Genomic DNA, 21,910 nt, shown 5'->3' with positions numbered 1-21,910 from the left:
TAAATTAATAAATAAAATTATAAATAATTTCTTTTTTTGACAATTTCTTTTCTAATTGCTATTTTATATACAAATTTATAAAATAACTTATTTACAAACTTCCTGATATCTAGGGGAAATTGGACTTAACTTGTGCAAATATAAAAGCTAAAGTACAAAATGAGAAGTACTACATATCTTCTATTTTATACAGTACTTCTTTTATTGGAGACAGTGTCTCACTACCATCCTATCAAACTCATTAATATCCGCAGCCTCTCCAAAGCTCAGAAAGCAACACAAAAGAGAATATGAGAGGCTGTACACCTTATTAACCTACATTCTCAAAAAGCATCTGAAAGCCAAAAAATGAAGAGAAATGCTATCTTCTGGACATGACATGCCCATTACACTCATGAACTCACAGCAGCTTTGGATTCCTGCACAAGGCTGAGCCTATAACATTCCATTGTGGATGGAGGAGGGCCTCATGAGAATCCATTTCTCCTAGAGCAATTACTAAAAGTTCACAGTTATTGGGAGGAGAGTCAAGTTCTTCAGCATTGCAGGTAAGTTGCCCACCAATGTCCATACAAGCAACCTGAATGTAACCTGATAGTGGGAAGCATACAAACACACACAGTAGGGAGTTGCTGTGAAGGAGTTTAACAGGGATGAGAGGGTAAAGGAAAACAAAGTAGGATTGAATTGCATTATATATATTAAGATACTATCAAAATTAAAAGAAGCAAAATATTCCCTATCCTCCATATCAGCCTTCCAAAGCAGTTTGGAAGCAGATGTGTACCACCATACAGTTATGTCATAGCATTTCTAGTAGCTGTTTTTACTTCCCTAGTAATATTGGAATATAGTGTTTCCCTATACGTATACTTTGCTTCCTTGCCCATAAATAACATCAATATACTTTAGCATCCAGTATTTCATATGTTTGAACAGACAGCTTGAAGCAGATTCAATATATTCATATAGATCCAGCAGATATACCCCATTATTTTAGTCAGGTCAAAGGTCACTTTCATTTTAGATATATGTCTTTATTCATCATTCTTCCAACAAATATTTTTCATAATAAAAAAATTTTAAGGAGAAGCAGGAGAGATGATTAAGACACTTGCCTGCAAAGCCTAGTGACTATGGTTTGATTCCCCAGTATCCACTTAAAAACAGATGCACAGGGCTGGAGAGATGGCTTAGCAGTTAAGTGCTTGCCTGTGAAGCCTAAGGACCCCGGTTTGAGGCTCGATTCCCCAGGACTCATGTTTAGCCAGATGCACAAAAAGGCACATGCATCTGGAGTTCTTTCGCTGGAGGCCCTGGCACACCCATTCTCTTCCCCCCCCCCCTCTCTTTCCCTCTTTCTCTTCCCTTCACTCTCAAATAAATAAATAAATAAATAAATAAATAAATAAATAAATAAAAACAGATGTACAAAGTGGAACATGCATCTAGAGTTTGTTTGCAGCAGCTATAGGCCCTGACATGCCCATTCTCTTGGTGTGTCTCTATTGCAAATAAACATACTAATTTTTTTTCCTAAGTCATACACCAATCATTGTTATAGGTAATGGAGAAAGCATAAGAAAGTCCTTGCTCACATGGAGTGTCTGTCTATCATGTTGAAGAAACAAAGAGGGTGAGAAGAAATCAGCTTTGTTAAGCAATTAGGGTGACTAAAACCCTGAAAGTATCCTTGCATTCTCCACTTTGCTAGAGATCAAAGCATGATCTGACATTTTTTTACCCCTGCCCCCCAGGTAGGGTCTCACTCTAGCCCAGGCTGCCCTGGAATTCACTAAATAGTCTCAGGTGGCCTCGAACTCACAGCGATCCTCCTATCTCTGCCTCCCAAGTGCTGGGATTACAGGTGTGTGCCACGACACCCAGCCACCCAGCTTGACCTGACATTTTATTTTTTCCTTAGATCTCTTTTTCTACAACCTGGGTCTTTCCTGGGAGGGAGGTCTTCTTTCCTAGAATGTAATCCTAACATTGTGCTTGGTCAAGTTCAATCACCAGAATTTGTCATCATGGCTAGCCTCTTCCTGAGACTGCCCCTAGCCCAGACCAATCAGCTGGCTCACTGGCTCACCTGACCAGAAGGTAGGGGCCACCACCATAATATTACATTTACCAGGGGAGGGCAACCTCTCTTGGTCCATTCATCACTGGTGAACCTCTAGGTTCTGGTGAGTGTCCCCCTTCTCTGACCCCAGCTGGACTGAGAGGAGGGGAGAACCCCCTGACTGACCCTTACTCACACATGGGCTCTCTACCCTCAACTGCCCTACACATATGAACTTTCTTTTCTTTCCTCTCTAATTCTCTTTTTACATTTTTTCCAGACCTACCACATGGGCTCTCAGATCACATGGGTATATTCATTTTCCTTCCCTTGGTTCTGTACTTCCGTCAGTAAATGTAATAATTTATTTTTTATTATTTTTTATTTTTATTTATTTGAGAGCAACAGAAAAAGAGACAGATAGATAGAGAAAGAGGAAGAGAATGAGCGTGCCAGGGCCTCCAGGCACTGCAAACAAACTCCAGACATGTGTGCCCCCTTGTGCATCTGGCTAACATGGGTCCTAGGGAATTGAGCCTCGAACCAGGGTCCTTAGGTTTCACAGGCAAGCGCTTAACCGCTAAGCCATCTCTCCAGCCCTGTAATAATTTAATAATTGTCCTTCTCCATCTTATTTTATCCAATTCTTTTGTTAGAAGTAGACATGAATCTAAGGTTTGGGGCTCAAATACTCTATTCCTGAACATCTAACACCCTGTTTTATATTGGAAACTATGGAGGGACTGGACAGGGATAATTATTATATATTTAATTTCCCACTGGACAGGAAATGGAATATTTGGGTACTTTCTATTTTCCACCTGCCTGTCTTTTAAGTTCAAATTCTGCCTAGCAAGGTGCATAGACTTTCTGTGCTCCACTGGATCTGCGACCATTGCTATGGACTCAGAGGTGAATAACCAAGCTAAACTGGGAAGGAAGCAGGGAGAATGACCTTTTGAGTGTTTCAGGACAGGGAAGATCCCCCACCCCTCATGTTTAGCAAGGCTGAACTCCTGAGCTTGTTTTGGCTGAGTTGAGGGGAGGAGCCTCAAGGTTGCACAGAGCCAATGGCAAAGCCAAGGGCCCAACTTGGCCACCACCCTGTCTGTGGCTTCTAGGGTTTTTGTTTTCTTTTTATGTCCATTACAAGCCACTGTGGCAAAAGGCACATGGCTGGACACTGTTGGGACCCTAACAGAGTACCCTGACTGCCCATAGGGTCTAAGAGGCAAGGGACTGGGGAGTCAGCAGGGTCTGCCCCTCCCATGCACTGCTGCCTTCAGCCACCATTGCTGCCAGGTCTCCTGCATGACAGAGGCCAGGCCTCTGCACCATAATACTGACATGGTGTCCTCCTTGACAAAGAGACGCACACAAGCTGCAGAAGAAGGGGCAGTGACCTGGAAAATTTCCCCTCCCAGGCTTGGCTCCTGGAGCCCTCAACCCATATCTAGCCTTCAAGCTGTCCTTCTTGGCCCCACACCATCAGTCAGCCCTTAGTTGTGGGCAAAGAACAAGACAGGAAAATAGCAACTCTGGGGTTCAGGTCACATGTCTGCCCATGGAACTGAGACCCTTGCCACTTTTAGTGCTATAAGACTGGGCTGGTGTCTAGTAACTATAGGAGAGTTGAAGGGCTAACTTATCTAGAAAAGCCTTCTTGCTGTGAGGATGTCAAAAGGGCTTAGCAGTGGGGAGGGACATATAACCTCTGCCCCACAGAGGATACAGAGCCATGGTAGGAAAGGTTCCAACTGGCACCTAGGCCCTTGTGGTGGTGGTTTGATTCAGATGACTCCCATAAACTTACATGTTCTGAATGCCATGTCCCCAGCTGATAGCAATTTGGGAATTAAAGCCTCCTAGAGACAGTATTGTTGGGGGCAGGCTTATGGGTGTTACAGCCACCTTCCCGTTGCCAGTGTTTGGCACACACTCCTGTTGCTGTTTTCCATCTGATGTTGGCCAGGAGGTGATGTCTTCCCTCTGCTCAAGCCATCATTTTCCCCTACCATCATGGCGCTTCCCCTCGAGTCTGTGAGCCAAAATAAACTCTTTTTTTTCCCCATAAGCTAGTCTTTGTCAGGTGTTTTCTGCCACCAATGTGAACCTGACTAGAAAAGCCCCACACTCAGAAACCACATAGCTTTCACACTGCTTGGTAAAAGTAAACATATAATTTTAATTTGATGCTTTCCAGATTGCTTAATGGTTAGACAAATTTTAGTAACTATACCTAATATTTCTCTTTTATTTAGGCTTCAAACAAATAAGATGTTATGTTATATACATTTTGGTTTCTTTTTATGTGCGAAAAATTATAGTATGGCTTTCTAGTCTAAACAGTCCAACAGATTTCCCCTGAGGTTTTTTTGGGGGGATGGGGTAGCGGGTTTAAGTAGGGTCTCATTCTAGTCCAGGCTGACCTGGAATTTACAACGTAGTCTCAGGGTGGCCTCGAACTCACAGCAATCCTCCTGCCGCTGCCTCCCAAATGCTGGGATTAAAGGAGTACATCACTACACCCATTTATTTCAAGTTTTTTTTTTTGTCTTTAAAAGTTATATTTAACTGAGGCTTACAGTAAACTAAAAAGAAAGATGGTTAATTAAGTTTTATGTATTGAGATGAAATGACTGAAGAAACTGGGAAGGAATTTTTTTAATGCTGGACATATAGCATGCTTTCTAACAGTATTTTTTTAGTGGAACTGAGATCAGAAAGTTGAAGTATGTATATGAAGGTGTATATATGTAGAAAGGTTATAAGACAGACCTAAAAATAACAAATTTTGCCTAAAATTGATTTCCTTTCATAAGGAACAAAAAAATATAATACTAAGGAGTTTTCAACTCTTTATAGACTCTTATAGACAGACACTCTACAATTTTAAGTATAAGAACAGAGACTTACTCTAAATTTAGTTTAAATTAGATACAGGTAATGTCCTGCCTTGAGTGGATCACAAAGTCATAAGTCAGGTGTAATTCACATTCCCTGGAGGTCTAATCAGGCCCCTGTCACACCGTGTATTACAAATGGGTAAAATTCCCACTTTTTTCCTTGGAAACAAATAGACAATTTCAAAATAGGAAAAAAAAAAAAAACATGTTAGGATGCCTAGCTCTCTACTCTGTCATTTCTTCTTGTTCTTGATTACTGCTATTTAAATTCATAGCCAGCTGGACTAGGGGAAGAGGGTTGGCACCCCCTTTATCTCAGACCCACAGCAGGTTTAAGCCATATGTCCTCCACACCCTATCCAGAGACAAAATGGTCAACTGTCTCTGACAAGGAAAAGAAAGTGAAAAACAGCATACATCATTGGTTCTCCTTATAGTTCCTCTCTTCTGAACACCTAAAATCACCTCTGCCATATAAAATTTCTCACTGAAAAGAAAAGGTCAAATGGGTAAACTAAATCAAGGTATTTGATCAGGTTAGAAACTTCTCAAGTAAGACAACCATCAGGCTTGCCTAACATGTATATCAGGGTAGGAACAGTATGATAAAAAAGAATTGAGTAAGTGATCTCTCTTATCTGTCCCTATCCCTCCCTCCCTCTCTCAAATATCAGCCAAAGTAGGATTCTGCTGGGTGTGATTAGTCACACTTCTAATTCCTATAATTAAGGTAATAAAATCAGAGATTATCTTTAAAACAACAACAGGCCTTTAGTCCCAAACATTCACAGATAAGGGGGATCCATATCCAAGGATCCCACACAGATAAGAAGGAAAAGAGGTCCCAGGAGCAACCCCCCACCAGGACAATTAGGCTATCAAGACAGAAGTAGCAAGTCTTTGCACCTGGGCCTGCATTGCTACCGGCACTCCTCATAGGCCATGACATAAGAGTACTGGACGAGGAGCTTGAGCTTGGGAGCTGGCCTTATAGGATGAGCGCAGATGTCCTTAGTCCAGGAGGCACACAGACTGCACTATGTGACCCTTTTGATTGGGAAGAAAACTAGGAAATTTGGATTAGGGCTACTGTAGGAAGGAGATTTTTAAAAAAGACTCTCTCCTCTCTTTTCTCCGTCTCCCTCAAACGTAAACAAAAAATAATAATAGGACTTCTGAGTAAGATGGCACCATACAAGCCATACCAAAGCAGTCTAGGGAGCAAAATAAACAGAAACACAGCAAAATACACTCTTCTACTGAAAAGTGAAGGTGTATAAGTTATTATCACAACCACTGCAGAGAAGCATGAGAAACCAAGATCTTCCAGAAAGGAGGGAACTGGCTAGAATCCCACCATCCCACCAAGGTGTCAGGAGCCCAGGAGCAAAAACAAAGTGAGAGTATTTTCCACTCACATCAGCCCTCCTCACAAAGGAAAAAAACCTGAATGAGAAGACAGCAGTGACCAGCTGAGGAGCTGCTGAAGGAAACAAAAACGAGACCACAGGCCTTTAATCCCAGCACACAGGGTAGACTGAGGTAGGAGGATTGCTGTGAGTTCAAGGCCACCCTGAGACAACTTAGTGAGTAGGATAGTCACCATGAGTCTAAGGCCACCGTGGGGCAAGAAAATCCAAGGCTTGCGCATTCATCCCTCTCTGCTTCCTCCCTGTGGATGTGACCAGCTCCCTTAAACTTGTACTGCCATGCCTTCACGCCACAATGAGCTATAACCTTGGAGTATAAACTGAAATAAACCCTTCCTTCTTTAAAAAAAAAAAAAACGAGACCAGCTGAGCAGCTCCACTATGCACCCTGCAAAGTCTCCCATCCCCCAACCGTCAGAGATTCATACCAGGCTGCCCAGCACCGAAAGGGATCAAGGTGGCCACTGATCATTGGTGAGATTGGAAGCCATCAACAGGGCCTGCTTATACAAAGCCAGATACATAGGCCTACAACGGAACTGTTTATGTCTCTTTCCATGTCAGAAAAAGTCATGTATTACCTTTGAATGTTGTTGCCTTTGATGTTTCCTGATTTTTAGGGCCTGTGTCTTTTGGGGGCAGGGACTGACTGGCCCCAGGCTGATTTAGAATCTGTTTCAGATTAGAAACCTCAACCTCCTAGTTGTTACGATTAAGGATGTTCAGCAACACACACCCTTACGGACTTTGGCTTTACTAGATTATCTCTTTAGTTTTATCCCCACTCTTGTGCTGGTTTTGTTTGAATATCTGTTTATACTGTTCAGTGGAATTTTAAAGTTTGCCAGTAACTGGCTTCACCCAGTCTACTACAATACTTGAATAGCAAGCAAACTCAACACCTAGGGTCACTTGTGCTGTTTCCCTTGGAGTATAAGATCTACACTTAGCACCTTAAACTCCTACACTGAAGATACAAATAGTCAGATTCACATAACTAAGAACATTGCAGTTAAGCAGAAAACACAAGCATCAATTTAACTCAAGATGCAAAAATCTCTACATTATAATACAACAAACACAAAAGCTCAAGACAACATAATCCCACCCAAAACTATAAATCCATTAGAAATGACCCTCATTGTGACTGTTTTAGATGAAATGCCTGACAACTATTTCAAGAAAATAATTATATCTATGCTCAAAGAAATCAAAGAAGAAAAACTCTTGAAGGAGAACACAGAAAACCAACTTAATGAAATAAGAGGTCAATACAAGATGTGAGTAAGGAAATACAAATAATGAAAAAATACCAATCAGAAATATCAGGAAGAAAAAAAAAAACAGAGTAAATCACATAGAAAACTATAGAAAGTCTCACTAGTAGAACTGATCTAGGAGAGGACAGAATATCTAAACTAGAAAACCAGGTGGCAGATGTAAGACAGTCCAACAAAGAAAAAGACAAACTAATAGGAAGGCATGAATGAGAATTTCAAGACATTTAGGACACTATGAAGAGATCAAACATAAGAATTCAAGGCATAGGAAAAGGAGAAGCAATTCACTCCAAAGGCATAACAGGTATTTTCAACAGAATCACAGAAGGAAAGAAACATCCCCCAAGTACGAAAAGTGATGCCAATGCAGATACAGGAAGTCTATAAAATACCAAACAGACAAAATCAGGAAAGAAACTTTCACCGTCATATTATAAATAAACTACAAAACACACAAACCAAAGAAAATATATTGAAAGCAGTTAGAAAAATCAAGTCATATCCAAAGGCATCAGGATAACAGCAGATTACTCAACACAAATGTTAAAAGCCAGAAGGCCTTGAAAAGATGCATTCTAAATTCTGAAAAAAAAAAACTTAATCAAGATTACTTTATCCCACAAAGCTATCATTCAAATAGAGAAATAAGGACATGCCACAACAAAAGGAGGCTAAAGGAATATTTGAAGACAAAACCAGCTCTACAGAAAATGCATGAAGGGATCCTCCATACTGAAGAGAAAGAGAAACCACATATAAGGAACCTGGAAAAAACAAACCATACTCAAACACTAGTTAATACAAGAGATCAAAGGTAAAACCAGTACAAAACAAGAAAACTGACAAAAATAAATACCTTTCAATAATAACTCATTATCAACAGCCCCAATGTCCCCAACCCAAAGACACAGGTTTGCAGAGTGGTTAAGCAGGATCCTAGTGGGGCATGGTGGTATACTTCTTTAATCCCAGCACTTGGTAGGCAGGGGAAGGAAGACGAGTAGTTGGAGGCCATCCTTAGATTACATAGTAAATTCTAGGCCAACCAGAGATAGAGTAAAACCCTACCTCAAATAAATAAATAAAAATAAAAAGCAAAATCCTTCAATTTGCGGCCTCCAACAGTGGACAGTGTCTTAGAATAAAAGGTTGGAAAATGGTGTTTCAAGCAAATGGGTCTAGAAAATAAGCAATGGTCACTATCCTAGTATTTGACAGGGTAGACTTCAAACCAATATTAGTCAGGAAAGATAAGAAATGTCACTTTAAACCAGGCATGAGATGGTACACACCTTTAATCCCAGCACTTGGGAGGCAGATGTAGGAGGATCACTGTGAGTTCAAGGCTACTCTGAGACTCCACAGTGAATTCCAGGTCAACCTGGGCCAGAGTGACACCCTACCTTGAAAAACCAAAAAAAAAGACTCTCTTTTATATTATGATGGATGCTTCCTAATGGAAACTCGCCTTTTTTGTTGTTGTTTTGTTTCTTTGTTTTTTCTGAGGCAAAAAAAAAAAAAAAAGAAATGCCATTTAGTCACTTTATATTTTATATTTATATTTGATTAAAGGAATACTCCAACAGGAGGATATTACAATCCTAACATAGGGACTTCCAGTTTCATCAAACCAACACTATTAGAACTAAGGTCACAGATAATACCAAATACACTTGTAGTAGGTGACTTCAATAACCCACTCTCATCAATGGACAGGACACCCCAGCAAAAAATAAACAGAAGGATATCTGAATTAAATGAGGTCATAGAACAAATGGACCTAACAAATATATAAGACATTTCATCCAAATGCTGCAGAATATACATTCTTTTCAGCAGCACATGGAACATTCTCTAAAATAAACCACATTAGGACACAAAGCAAATCTTAACAACTACAGGAAAAGTGAACAATACACTACTAAATGATGGATGGGTCAATGAAGAAATCAAGAAAGAAATTTAAAAAATTATACAATCAAATGATAATGAGAACACAACATGCCCAAACCTTTAGGACACAATGAAGGCAGTCCAAAGAGGAAAATTTATAGCTTTAAGTGCCTATAATAAGAAAAATCAAAAACAAAACAAAACAAAATGACTTTAAACTCTTGTGCCATTCTTTCATTTCACTAATCAGATGCACTATGCATTTACAGCCTTGAAAGTTGGTGTTACTAGCCAGGTGTGGTGGGACACACCATTAATCCCAATACACAGGAGGCAGAGGTAGGAGGATTGCTGTGAGTTCGAGGACACCTTGAGACTACAGAGTAAATTCCAGGTCAGCCTGAGCTAGAGTGAGACCCTACCTGGAAAAACCAAAACCAAAAAAAAAAAAACCCTCAAAACGCATTAAATGACACAGCTGAGGAAATCTTTCTAAATACTTGGGTTCGAGTGATGAGGAAAGCTATAAAACAAATATGATATACTTGCCATTATCAAGGTCAAATGTTGTGATAACTCTGCTAATATCTAATCTGTTTTCTAAGCAATACAGGAAATATTCAGACCATGTAGGACACTCCTCCTCCATTCAGGGAACAGTTGTGGGAGCTCGGTCAACTCGCACTCAGATGGTCCTGAGACAATCTAACTCCATCTCCCTGGGTTCCCTCGAAGGCCTAGAAGTCTACAAGAATGGAAACCCTAAAGGTGACCAGTTTGCCGTGTGCTCATTTCCCCTTAACTCCTTGCTTTTATTCTTTCTCCCCCAATATTTTCTTCCAGGAATGTTTTCCTGCACTCCATCAATACACTTTCAGAGTCCCCCAGATAGCCCCCACCTCTGGGAGAGACTCCAACTGCAACTAAACGACCCCATTCAGGTAGGTGAAGAAATAAAGACAGACTAGTCATTACATCCCCTTTCCTCTAACAGCAGTTACAGTGACATCGTCGTCTTCTTCTTTTTTTTTTTTTTTTTTGAAGTAGGGTTTTGTTCTAGCCCAGGCTGACCTGGAATTAACTATGTAGTCTTTTTCAGGGCGGCCTTGAACAGTGATCCTCCTACTTATGCCTCCCAAGTGCTGGGGTTAAAGGTGTGCGCCACCACGCCCAGCTTACAGTTGTCTTCTTAAAAGAGGGGACAATGAGAGGGAATCAAGTAGCTCTGTTAGGCAGTTAGGATGACCAAGCCCCTGAAAGTATCCTTGCAGTCTTCAATTTTCTAGAGATAAAAGAGTGATCTGACTTGTTATCTCTTCCTTAGATCTGTTTTTCCACAAACCAACCTGGACCCCTCCTGGGAGGGAGGTCTTCTTTCCTAGGACTTAATCCTAACATTGTGGTTGGTCAAGTTCAGTCCCCAGAACTTGGTGTCATGGCTAGCCTTTCTGAGACAGCCCTAATTCAGACCAATCACTTTTACTTATGGGAGGGCACCTCTCTTGGCAGCTCCTGAACCTCCAGGTTCTGGTAAGTGTCTCTCTTATAGCAGCCTAGCTGGGCAGAGAGGCAGGAAGAACCCTCTTACCCCTTGTTAGGAACAATAGTTCTAAGTAAAAACGAGGTATTCACCCAGCAACAACATCACCATGGCAACCGGGGATCACTACCAGAGACCAGCTGCAAGCTGATAGGTGAATGAGCTAACCCTAAGGTGGCTAGCAGCAGGCCGAGGGAACAAAATGGGTATAAAATTCCCAGCAAAAGCTCAGAACAGGGCTGGAGAAATGGCTTAGTGGTTAAGCGCTTGCCTGTGAAGCCTAAGGACCCTGGTTCGAGGCTCGATTCCCCAGGACCCACGTTAGCCAGATGCACAAGGAGGCACACGCATCTGGAGTTCGTTTGCAGTGGCTGGAAGCCCTGGTGCGCCCATTCTCTCTCTCTCTCTCTCTGTCACTCTCAAATAAAAAAAAAAAAACCTCAGAACACTCACTCAACTCAAGAGTGGCAGATTCCATATCCCTCTCTGTGTTGATCCCTGCAGTGAGACGGGGCAGCCTGTGGGACCCCCTCGGCAGCCTGGCATAGAGTGCAGCAGACAGAGCAGAACCCGACGCCGCTGCAGGCCAAGTGACGTCATAATCCGCCTCTTGACTACTGAGTTTAGCGCTCTTGACAACCCTACTCCCACATGTGCTTCCTGTTCATATGACAGAAGCCTTTTGTACTTTCTTCTTCTCTCTCTTTTTATGTTTTGTTTTGTTTTGTTTTTTTTTTTGCACACCTGCCATGTCTCCTGGAGACCCCCACCCCACCCCAATACATCTGTCAGTGACCCAGACCCTGCATTTGTCAGTGGCCAGCTCTCCTACCAGGTCTCCAGAGCCCCCCCACACCCCACTGGGTATATCCTGGCCAGCAGGCCTTCCCCATCTCCCAGAGGATCCCTACCACTGCATCTGTCTGCTGCCTGCACCCACTTGTATTCTCCTAGAGAGCCTCTGGATCACTGAGTCTGTAGGTGGCTCAGAGCCCAATTATCTGACCTCCTGGAGGTGCCTCACTGTATCGAACCCACAGCTGGCTCCCACAGGCTGCACCAACTGAGGCAAGGGCACTCCACAACCTGTGCATCACAAAATACAATGCTAATATTAGCCTATCCTATTCTAACATGCAAGGGAACACTACAAGTGAAAATTCCTGCTTCCTTCTTAATTAAATAAGATTCCTACACTGTGATGGGCAGTCACACTGCAAAATAGCACAAAAACAACAAACTGAAGGTGCTCCAACAAGGTTGCCTAGTCCCACAATGGGAATCTCCAATGAAAACACACAAGAGACAACAAAATTAGAACCCCAAAATGAAGATACAAAATGTGATCCTGACCAAGCAAATGGCAAAACTGGCAGCCAATGGCTTAGCGGTTAAGGCGTTTGCCTGCAAAGCCAAAGGACCCAGGTTTGATTCCCCAGGCCCCATGTTAGCCAGATGCACAAGGGGGGCACATGCATCTGGAGTTCTATGCAGTCACTGGAGGCCCTAGCATGCCCATTCTCTCTCTCACTCTCTCTCTCCCTCCTTCTCTGTCAAATAGATTAAAATATTTTTTAAAAGTTACATAAATGAAATCCACACAGCTGTCTTTACTAGGCTTCACTTAATAGGCACAAAACAAGAGAAACTTCAAAAGAGAGTTAAATGAATTGAAGGTATAACAACAACAACAAAAAAAGATGATCTCAATAACAAGCTGGTTAAGCTTAATGAAGACATAAGCAAATCCAAGAATAAATTCCAAGAAGCAATTAGAAAATCAAAACATTACCTGAAATTGGAACTTGACAAAGGGATGAATACTATACACAAGACAATAGAAACTACAAATCAAACTGAAAACCCTCAAGAACAGAGTTAATCATATAGAGGACAGAACCTCAGAGCTAGAAGGCAAAACAGAAAAAAAAAAAAAAAAAAACACTTTGAATCCAAAACTTTAATAACAGCTGGACATGGTGGCATACTCTTTTAGTCCCAGAACTCGAGAGGCAGAGGCAGAAAGATCACCATGAGTTCAATGCCACCCTGAGACTAAATAGTGAATTTCAAGTCAGCCTGGGCTACAGTGAAACCCTATTTGAAAAAAAACTAAAATAAAAATAAAAGTAAAAAAGCTTTTATTAGTTACACAAGTCTTGTGAACAAAACATGAGGGAACTGTGGAATACCTTAAAATGTCCTAACATCCAGATCATGGGTACCAGAAGGGGAAGAAATTCAGACCTAAGGCATGGAGAAGTTATTCAATAAAATTATTAAAGAAAACTTTCCCACCCTCTCAAAAGAGAGTCCCATCAAGATACAAGAAGCTAACAGAAATCCAAACAGACTAGATCAAAGAAGAAACTCTCCTAGGCACATCATTGTTAAAACTCTAAGCAATGAAAGCAAAGAGAGACTGCTAAAAGCAGAAAAGGAGAAACAACATATTACATACAAAGGCAATTCCATAAGAATTACCTCAGATTTCATAGTAGAAACCCTGAAAGCCAGAAGGGCCTAGCATAGAGCAAGCACTTTGAAGTCTAAAAAAACTATGGATCCCAACTCTAACTACAGGACCTAACTTAAGTATCCCTCATAATAGATGATGAAAGAAAAACTTCCATAATAAAATCTAGTTCTATGATTATATGAACACACAGCCAAACCTAGAGAGAATACTTCAAGAAGTTCTCCACACAGAATAGTCAATCAATCTCAAGGGCCCACAAGAAGATCACAATAACCAAAACTAGAACAGCCTTAAAAAAGCACAAAGTGATGGGCATGGTGGTACACACCTTTAATCCCAGCACTTAGGAGGCAGAGGTAGGAGGATCACTATAAGTTCAAGGACACCCTGAGACTACATAGTGAAATCTAGGTCAGCCTGAGCTAGAGTGAGACCCTACCTAGAGAAACAACAACAAAAAAAGCCAAACCTCATGAAGCATCTCAACATGGCAGGGATTAAGTCAAACCTCACAGTTATAACCTTAAATATTAATGGTTTTAATTTACTCATCAAAAGAAAAAAGTTAACTGGGGGATGAGGAAAAAAAATACAGGCTTGTATTGCTGATAACTTAGATGCAAAGATCCTGAACAAACTTCTCACACACCAAATTCAACAACACATCAAAGCATTATCAACCTTGAACAAGTAGGCTTCATCCCAGGGACCAGGGATGGTTCAACATACAGAAATCAGTCAATGTAATACGCCACACAACTAAAGTCAATCACAAGAATGACAAGATCATTTCAACAGATGTAGAGGGCTTTGAAAGATACAAACTACAACATCATGATCAAAACGCTGGAGAGAATAGGCATGAAGGATTTACATTTCAACATAATAAAAACTGTAAAAAAGTCATCATAATACTTAATGGGGAAAGATTCAAGGAGTTCCCATTGAGATCAGGAACAACACAGGGGTGCCCATTCTCACCACTGTTCTTCAACATAGTATTAGAAGTCCTAGTCCAAGCAATAAGACAGGAGAAAGAAATAAAAGGGATACAAATTGGAAAGGAAGAAGTCAAGTTTTTTGTATTATTTGCAGAAAACATAATCCTATACATAAGTGACCTGAAAGTCTCCACCTCAAAACTTCTAAAGGTGATTAATTCCTTCAGTACGGTGGAAGGAAACAAAACCAACACACAAAAGTCAATATACACAAAGGACAAACAGACAAAGAAAGCAATCATGAAGCTGTACCCATTTTTGATAGCAACAACAACAAAAGAATTAAAAACCAGGCATGGCAATGCATGCTTTTAATCCCAGCACTTGGGAGGCAGAGTTAGGAGGATCACCAAGAGTACACAGTGAATTCCCAGGTCAGCCTGAGCTAGAATGAGACCCTACCTCAGGAAAAAATAAATAAATAAATAAATAAATAAATAAATAAATAAATAAATAAGATGGAATAACACTACCAAAGATGTTTAAGACCTATATAATGAAAACATAAAAAACAATCAAGAAAGACACTGAGGAGGATCTGAGAAAATAGAAAGACTTTTCATGGTCCTGGATTTGTAGAATATTGTGAAAAAGGCAATTCTACCAAAAGAAATATGCAGATTTAATGCAATATCAATAAAAATTCCATTATCATTCTTCACAGAGACAGAAAAAATGATCTAGAAATTCATATGAAATGGCAACAGGCCTTGGATAATCAAACATATCCTCAGCAAAAAGATACCTCTTAATATGATGGAGAATGGAATTTCAAATGAGGAAGTATGGGGGTGAGGAGGGAGGGAATTACCATGGGATATATTTTCTAATCATGGAAAATGTTAATAAAAATTTAAAAAAAAATTAAAAAACAATACTAGTGGGCTGGAGGGACAGTTTTGCGGTTAAGGTGTTTGCCTACAAAACCAAAGGACCCAGGTTCGATTCCCCAGGACCCACATAAACCAAGATGCACAAGGGGACACTCGCATCTGGAGTTCATTTACAGTGACTGGAGGCCCTGGTGCACCCATTCTGTCCCCCCCCCCTTTCTCCCTACCTCCCTCTCCCCCTCTTTCTCTGTCAAATAAATAATAAATTTTTTTAAAAAACAAAAACAACAACAACAACAACAAAAAAGATACCTCTGGGGATAGCACCATTCCCAATCTAAAGCTATATTACAAAGCCATAGTAAGAAAAACAGCACTTTACTAGCATAAAAACAGAAAGAGAGACCAATGATACAGAACTGAAGACCTGGACTTTATGTCAAGGAACTAAAGCTACTTGATCTTGTTTTTGTTTGTTTGTTTTGTTTTTGTTTCTCGAGGTAGGATTTTACTATAGTCCAGGCTGACCTGGAATTCACTATGGAATCTCAGGGTAGTCTTGAACTCACAGCAATCCTCCTACTTCTGCCTCCTGAATGCTGGGACTAAAGGCATGCGCCACCAGGCTGGGCAAGCTACTTGATTTTTGACAAGGATACCAATAACATAGACTGCAGAAAAGACACCACCTTCAACAAATGGTGCTGGACAAACTTGATAATCATATGCAGAAAAATGAAGCTAGACCCACTCATTTTACCATACATACAAATCAAGTCCAAATGGATTAAAGACCTCCATATAAGACCCGAAACTCTTCAATTGCTGGAAGAAAAATAAGGAGTCATGCTCCACAATATAGGACAGGGAAAAGACTTCCTGAACAAAACCCCAGTAGCCTAGGAAATTAAAATACAAATAAAAATCACTCAACCAACAGGATCTCATGAAGCTAAAATGCTTCTGCACAGACAAAAACACCATAATCAGAACCAATAGATTACCCACAGAATGGGAGAAAAATTTTGCCAGCTATACCACTGACAGAAGCCTAATATCAAGAATCTACAAAGAACTCAAAAAACTAAACAATTTAAAAAAAATCAAACAGCCCACTCCAAAATCGGAACAGAGAACTGAATAGGGAGTTCCCACGAAAAAATACAAATGGCTAACACACACTTAAGAAAATGTTCAACATCTCTAACCACCTGGAAAATGCAAACTAAAGCAACTATGAGATTCCACCATACTCCAGCCAGGATGGCAATCATTAAAAAATCAAACGACATGGGAAGGAATACATTCCTGATACTGAAAACCTAAAACAGGGGTAGTCATGAGCCCTAGGGGTGTAACGTCTGCTGCTGTCTGGCTAAATGTATATACCATGCTTATCAAACTGCCCAGTAAGCACTTCTCTTAATATTCATACCCATATATTAATGCTACTCTCACTTTTGGTAGAGAACCTTCTCTTTTCAGATGGCAATGACCTTGAGATGACTCAGAGGGCATCATGGTGTTAGAAAGAAGTGACAGGAGTACTCAGCACTGCAATATCTCTATCATACCTTCCAAGGCTCAGGGTCTATTGTGGAAGAGGTGGCAGAAAGAATGTAAGAGCCAAAGGAATGGTAGGACTCCTTAAAATGTGCTCTCCCCAGACACAAAATGGCCTAGATATCCATGACTTCACAGTGCCTGACACTACCTACACAAGACCATCCTAACAGGAGGAAAAGATCATGACATCAAAATAAAAGAGAAACTGATTGAGACGGGGAGGGGATATGATGGAGAATGGAGCTTCAAAAGGGAAAGTGGGGGGAGGGAGGGCATTACCATGGGCTATTGTTTACAATCATGGAATTTGTTAATAAAAAAATCAAACAACAAATGCTGATGAGGATCTAGAGAAAGAGGAACCTTCATTCACTGTGGTGGTGGGAATGGTCACTTAAACCACCACTCTGGAAAACAATATAGAGATTTCTAAAAAAGATGAACATAGAGCTACCAACAAACCCAGTTATTCCCTTTCTGGGCATTTACTCTAAATGCTACCTGCTTCACTACAGGGATATTGGCTCAATCATGTGTATAGTGGCTCAATTCATAATAGCCAAGAATTGGAATCAACTCAGGTACCTATCACTGGATGAATGGATAGCAAAGTTGTGGTGCATTTACACAATGGAATTCTACTCCACAATAAGAAACAAAGATACAATGAAATATGTAGAAAAATGGATGCACTTGGAACAGCTCATACTCAGTGAACTCACACAATCACAGAAAGACAAAGGCTGCATGGTCTCACTCATCTGTGGTTCCTAACCTGGAACAACTCAAGTTACTGACATACCTAATAGGCAACTCAAGGCCCAGACAATAGGGATGGATGGTTTTAGGGGGAGCGTGGGGGAAAGAAACAAACAAACAAAAAAAAAAAACCCAAAAAGTAAACCTGTAATTAACTGATACCATAAGAAACCTTTATCCTTGAAGATAGACTAAAAGATTCAACCTTCAACAGTAATATAGGGGTAGTACCTGAAAAGTATGTCACTTGAGAGGGTAGGATGAAGTCTAACATTAAAATATTTTGGGGGGACTGGAGGGATGGCTTAGCGGTTAAGGCATTTGCCTGCAAAGCCAAAGGAGCCAGGTTCAATTCCACAGGAGCCACATTAGCCAGATGCACAAGGGGCGCAAGTGTCTGGAGTTCATTTTCAGTGGCTAGAGGCCCTGACACGCCCCTTCTCTCTCCTTCCCCCTCCCTCCCTCTCCCTCTTTGCCTGTCAAATAAATAAATAAATAAAAATAAAATGTTAAAAAAAATATTTTTGGGGTCTGGCCTGTAACTCCCAGTACCAGATATCAGTTGCTACCCACAATGAACTATTGATTAGAGAGATTGTTGCAGTCCGGTTCACATTGTGGGTAGCAATCACCCAACCAAGAGCAGCTTCTAGGAAAAAGAGGTTTATTTTGGCTTACAGGCTCGAGGAGAAGCTCCACAATGGCAGGGGGAAATGATAGCATGAGCAGAGGGTGGACATCACCCCCTGGCCAACATAAAGTGGATCATAGCAACAGGAGTGTGTGCCAAACACTGGTAAGTGGCAACTGGCTATAATACCTATAAGCCCACTCCCAAAAATACACTCCCTCCAGGAGCTATTAATTCCCAAATATCCATCAGGTGGGAACCTAGCATTCACAACACCTAAGTTTATGGGGAACACCTGAATCAAACCACCACAGAGACCTACAAGGTCCCCAAGACAAGACAAGACAGGCTTTTACCAAAGCACCTGCTTACCTGTCTGAGGTAAAATGTAAGAATATATTGCTGAAGAAACCACATGCTACCAGCACAGAACATGGGAGAGACCTGGCTGGAATCCAGAAGAAAGCCAATCCCCAAACAGTTAGCCGGTCTAGTGCTAGAAAAGTGCTACATGAACTACTGAGAGAAAGTGGCCAAAAATGGTGTGAGCAACCAGGGGTCTAAGCTACTCAGAAACAAACACCATGACAAGATGTACACACCAGTGCAATAGTGGCACAGAGAGTCATCTTGGGTAATCAATATCTTTCCAATTGGCTAAGAGATCTGCTCATTAGAAGTAAACCCAATTCAGCAAGTGCTCTTCCTGGCCTCATAAGGAGTAACCTTCATATTGTTTTAAATTTTACCAGACGTTTAATAGTACTACTCCCTTCTTACAGAAGGGGTTGTGCATGTGTGCCTTAACAAACTGACTGTAATAAATCACCTCGTGTGCTATGTGTATATGTATTTAATGTGTACATTTAATATCAAAAAGAAGATTCCTATTAATTTATAATGTTTCATTTGTAAAAATGGGTCATTTGTTTAAACAATTTTCATGTTTTGTCATACAAATTTATAAAGGTCTGCATTCTTTATATGTAATTGTAATTTTAAAATCCAAGAAGTGCTGAGAACAAGATTTTCATAAGCTTGGTAACAAAAGTTAATTTTCTTCCAGATCTAATCTGGGCTGACATTGAATATATTTATCCCACTTAGTGTGAATATTCATTTATTTTGCTACATAAATATTAATGTTGATTTTGTGGGGAGGTCCTGCCACAGACTTTTGAGGGCTAATGTAACATGGTATATGCACTGAATTATTTTTCTAAAATCTGAAAATTTCATATTTCTGAAACATCTGGCCTTGGATTTTCAGATAATGGATTGTGGATCTGTTGTTTTCTGTTAAATAATTTAGAAGGTATTATTTTTTTCAGAAAATGTGAAATGCTTTTATATTCTAGGTCATTTTTCACTTCAAATATTAAATGATTTTTAAGTTAAAAAAAAAAGAAATAAACCCATATCTGGAACAGGGAACCAGGTCTCCATCCTGTGGAGACAAAGATTATGCTCTCCAATGTCAACCTCCCAATAGTCTTTGGCTAAAAGAGTCTACCCCCAATAACTGACTGCTGCTCTCACAATGTACAACCCACTACACCATGGTGAATACCTGTAACCCCATTGAGGAGGGTCCCCAGTGGAATGGGGACAGGAATGAGAGAAAGGATGGTACCAACACATGATGTATCCATACTAAGTCTATCTGAAACAAACAAATCCTTCGGGACTGGAGAGATGGCTCAGTGGTTAAGGCACTTGCCTGCAAAGCCTAATGGCCAGGGTATGATTTTGCCAGTATCCACATAAAACCAGATGCACAAAGTGGCACATGCAACTGGAGTTCATTTAATATGGCTGGAGGCCCTGGCATGCCCATTCTCTCACTCTCCCTCTGTGCTTGAAAATTTAAAAAAAATACATACATCTTTTAAAAAATGATTCTTTAGGGCTGGAGAGATGGCTTTGCAGTTAAGGTGTTTGCCTGCAAAGCCAAAGGATTCTTGTTGGACTATCCTGGACCCACATTAGCCACATGCACAAGGGGGAGCACGCATCTGGAGTTCTTTTGCAGTGGCTGGAGGCCGTGACATGCCCATTCTCTCTCTCTCTCTCTCTCTCTCTCTCTCTCTCTCTCTCTCTCTCTCTTCTCTTTTCCTCTTTCTCTCTCTCAAATAAAGAAAAAAAAATGATTCTTTAAATAAAAAAAATTTAAAAGCCAGATGAGGTGGCATATGCCTAATATCAAGACTTAGCTAAGCATGGTTGCACACATCTTTAATCCCAGCACTTGTGAGGCAGAGATAGGATGGTTGTTAGTTGAAGCCAGCCTGGTACTACAGAGTAAATTCCAGGTCAGCCTGGGTTAGAGTTGAGACTCTATCTTGAAAAGAAAACACTTGTAAAGACTTGAAGGCTAAGGCAGGAAGGACTAAAGTAAATTCCAGGCCATATTAGGATACAGTGTGAAATCCTGTCTCAAGTAGTCAAAATCAATAAACAAATAAAAAATAAATATAATCAGAGTTTAAAAAAGACAAAAGGGTAACTATTTTCTACAGAGTAATGACATGATCTTCACGAAGGTATATCTGGTAAGCAAGTGTTCCTTATGACCATTCGCTTGTATCTTCTAGAGATGCCAGTTCCTTCCACATCTTCAAATCAAACAAGATTTTTTTTTATGGACTCAGACTCTGCTAAGATTCTGATGTTACCGATCACCATCATTTTGAAACTCTCCTGGTTGGTGGAGAAACATGATTGTCCTGGTTCCGACACTAATATAGCCTCAACACAGCCCCTACCCAAGGCTGACAGGCCAAAGGAAGCACAGGTTACAGTTGCAGTTGCTTAGCAATACCCTGAGGCACGCCTTACCACTATTCCTAATTTCAAACAGGAAGGCTGAGAAGTGTCTATGACTTTGGAAGACTATGTACTGACATATATTCATACAGAAGCACCTACTCAAGACACCACGTCTTATAAAGCCTCCCACTTTTCCTTTCATTTCACCCTCAGTGACAGCACCCTAAGACTACGGAGGTAGCTAACAATTTCATATTAAAACCAAGATCCTACTGAGACATAATTTAATCTTTGTTTACTTTAAATTTTAGAAAATGCCTAAAGGTTTAACGAAAAGCCTCCAGAGCTATCTGTAATAATAATGTTCAAAAATAACCTTTACTAGCACCTTGGCAGGTTAACACAGTCCCATTCCATCACTATAAGCAGAACCATTTTTTTAACTGCTTCATATACACATTCATTATTCATTATTTCATGACTAAAATAAATTCAAGCAAAAAAATGTTTATCTCACAGTCACAAGTAGAAAAAGACAAAGTATAGCTATTCAATCAACACATGTGCAGAGTAACACAAACCAAAAACCCTGTTCCTTAGAAGGACCGCACTCTCACCTGTTCAATCTCTTTGGTTTTTGATGCTATTGCTTTAGAGCGACTGGTCAACTGGCTGTCTTCAAACAACTCTGTGCCATCCACTGTGTTCACCTCGGGTTCTCCTGTCTGATCAATAAACAAGGGTGCCGTGGATTCCGT

General features: G+C 40.5%; 1 protein-coding gene across 8 annotated transcripts in view; it reads right to left on the bottom strand.

Moving 5' to 3' along the window:
- Window positions 1–21,910, bottom strand: part of Pphln1 (periphilin 1) — a 171,779-nt gene that overhangs the window by 38,005 nt on the left and 111,864 nt on the right. For all 8 annotated transcript variants that reach the window (XM_045152685.1, XM_045152686.1, XM_045152688.1 and 5 more), the window contains one exon: window positions 21,770–21,910. In XM_045152685.1, coding sequence (XP_045008620.1) covers window positions 21,770–21,910 — 141 coding nt within the window. The remainder of the gene's footprint in view (window positions 1–21,769) is intronic.

This window comes from Jaculus jaculus, chromosome 6 (genome assembly GCF_020740685.1).
Source record: "Jaculus jaculus isolate mJacJac1 chromosome 6, mJacJac1.mat.Y.cur, whole genome shotgun sequence".
Taxonomy (NCBI): domain Eukaryota; kingdom Metazoa; phylum Chordata; class Mammalia; order Rodentia; family Dipodidae; genus Jaculus; species Jaculus jaculus.
This window is presented reverse-complemented; position numbering and strand designations above follow the sequence as displayed.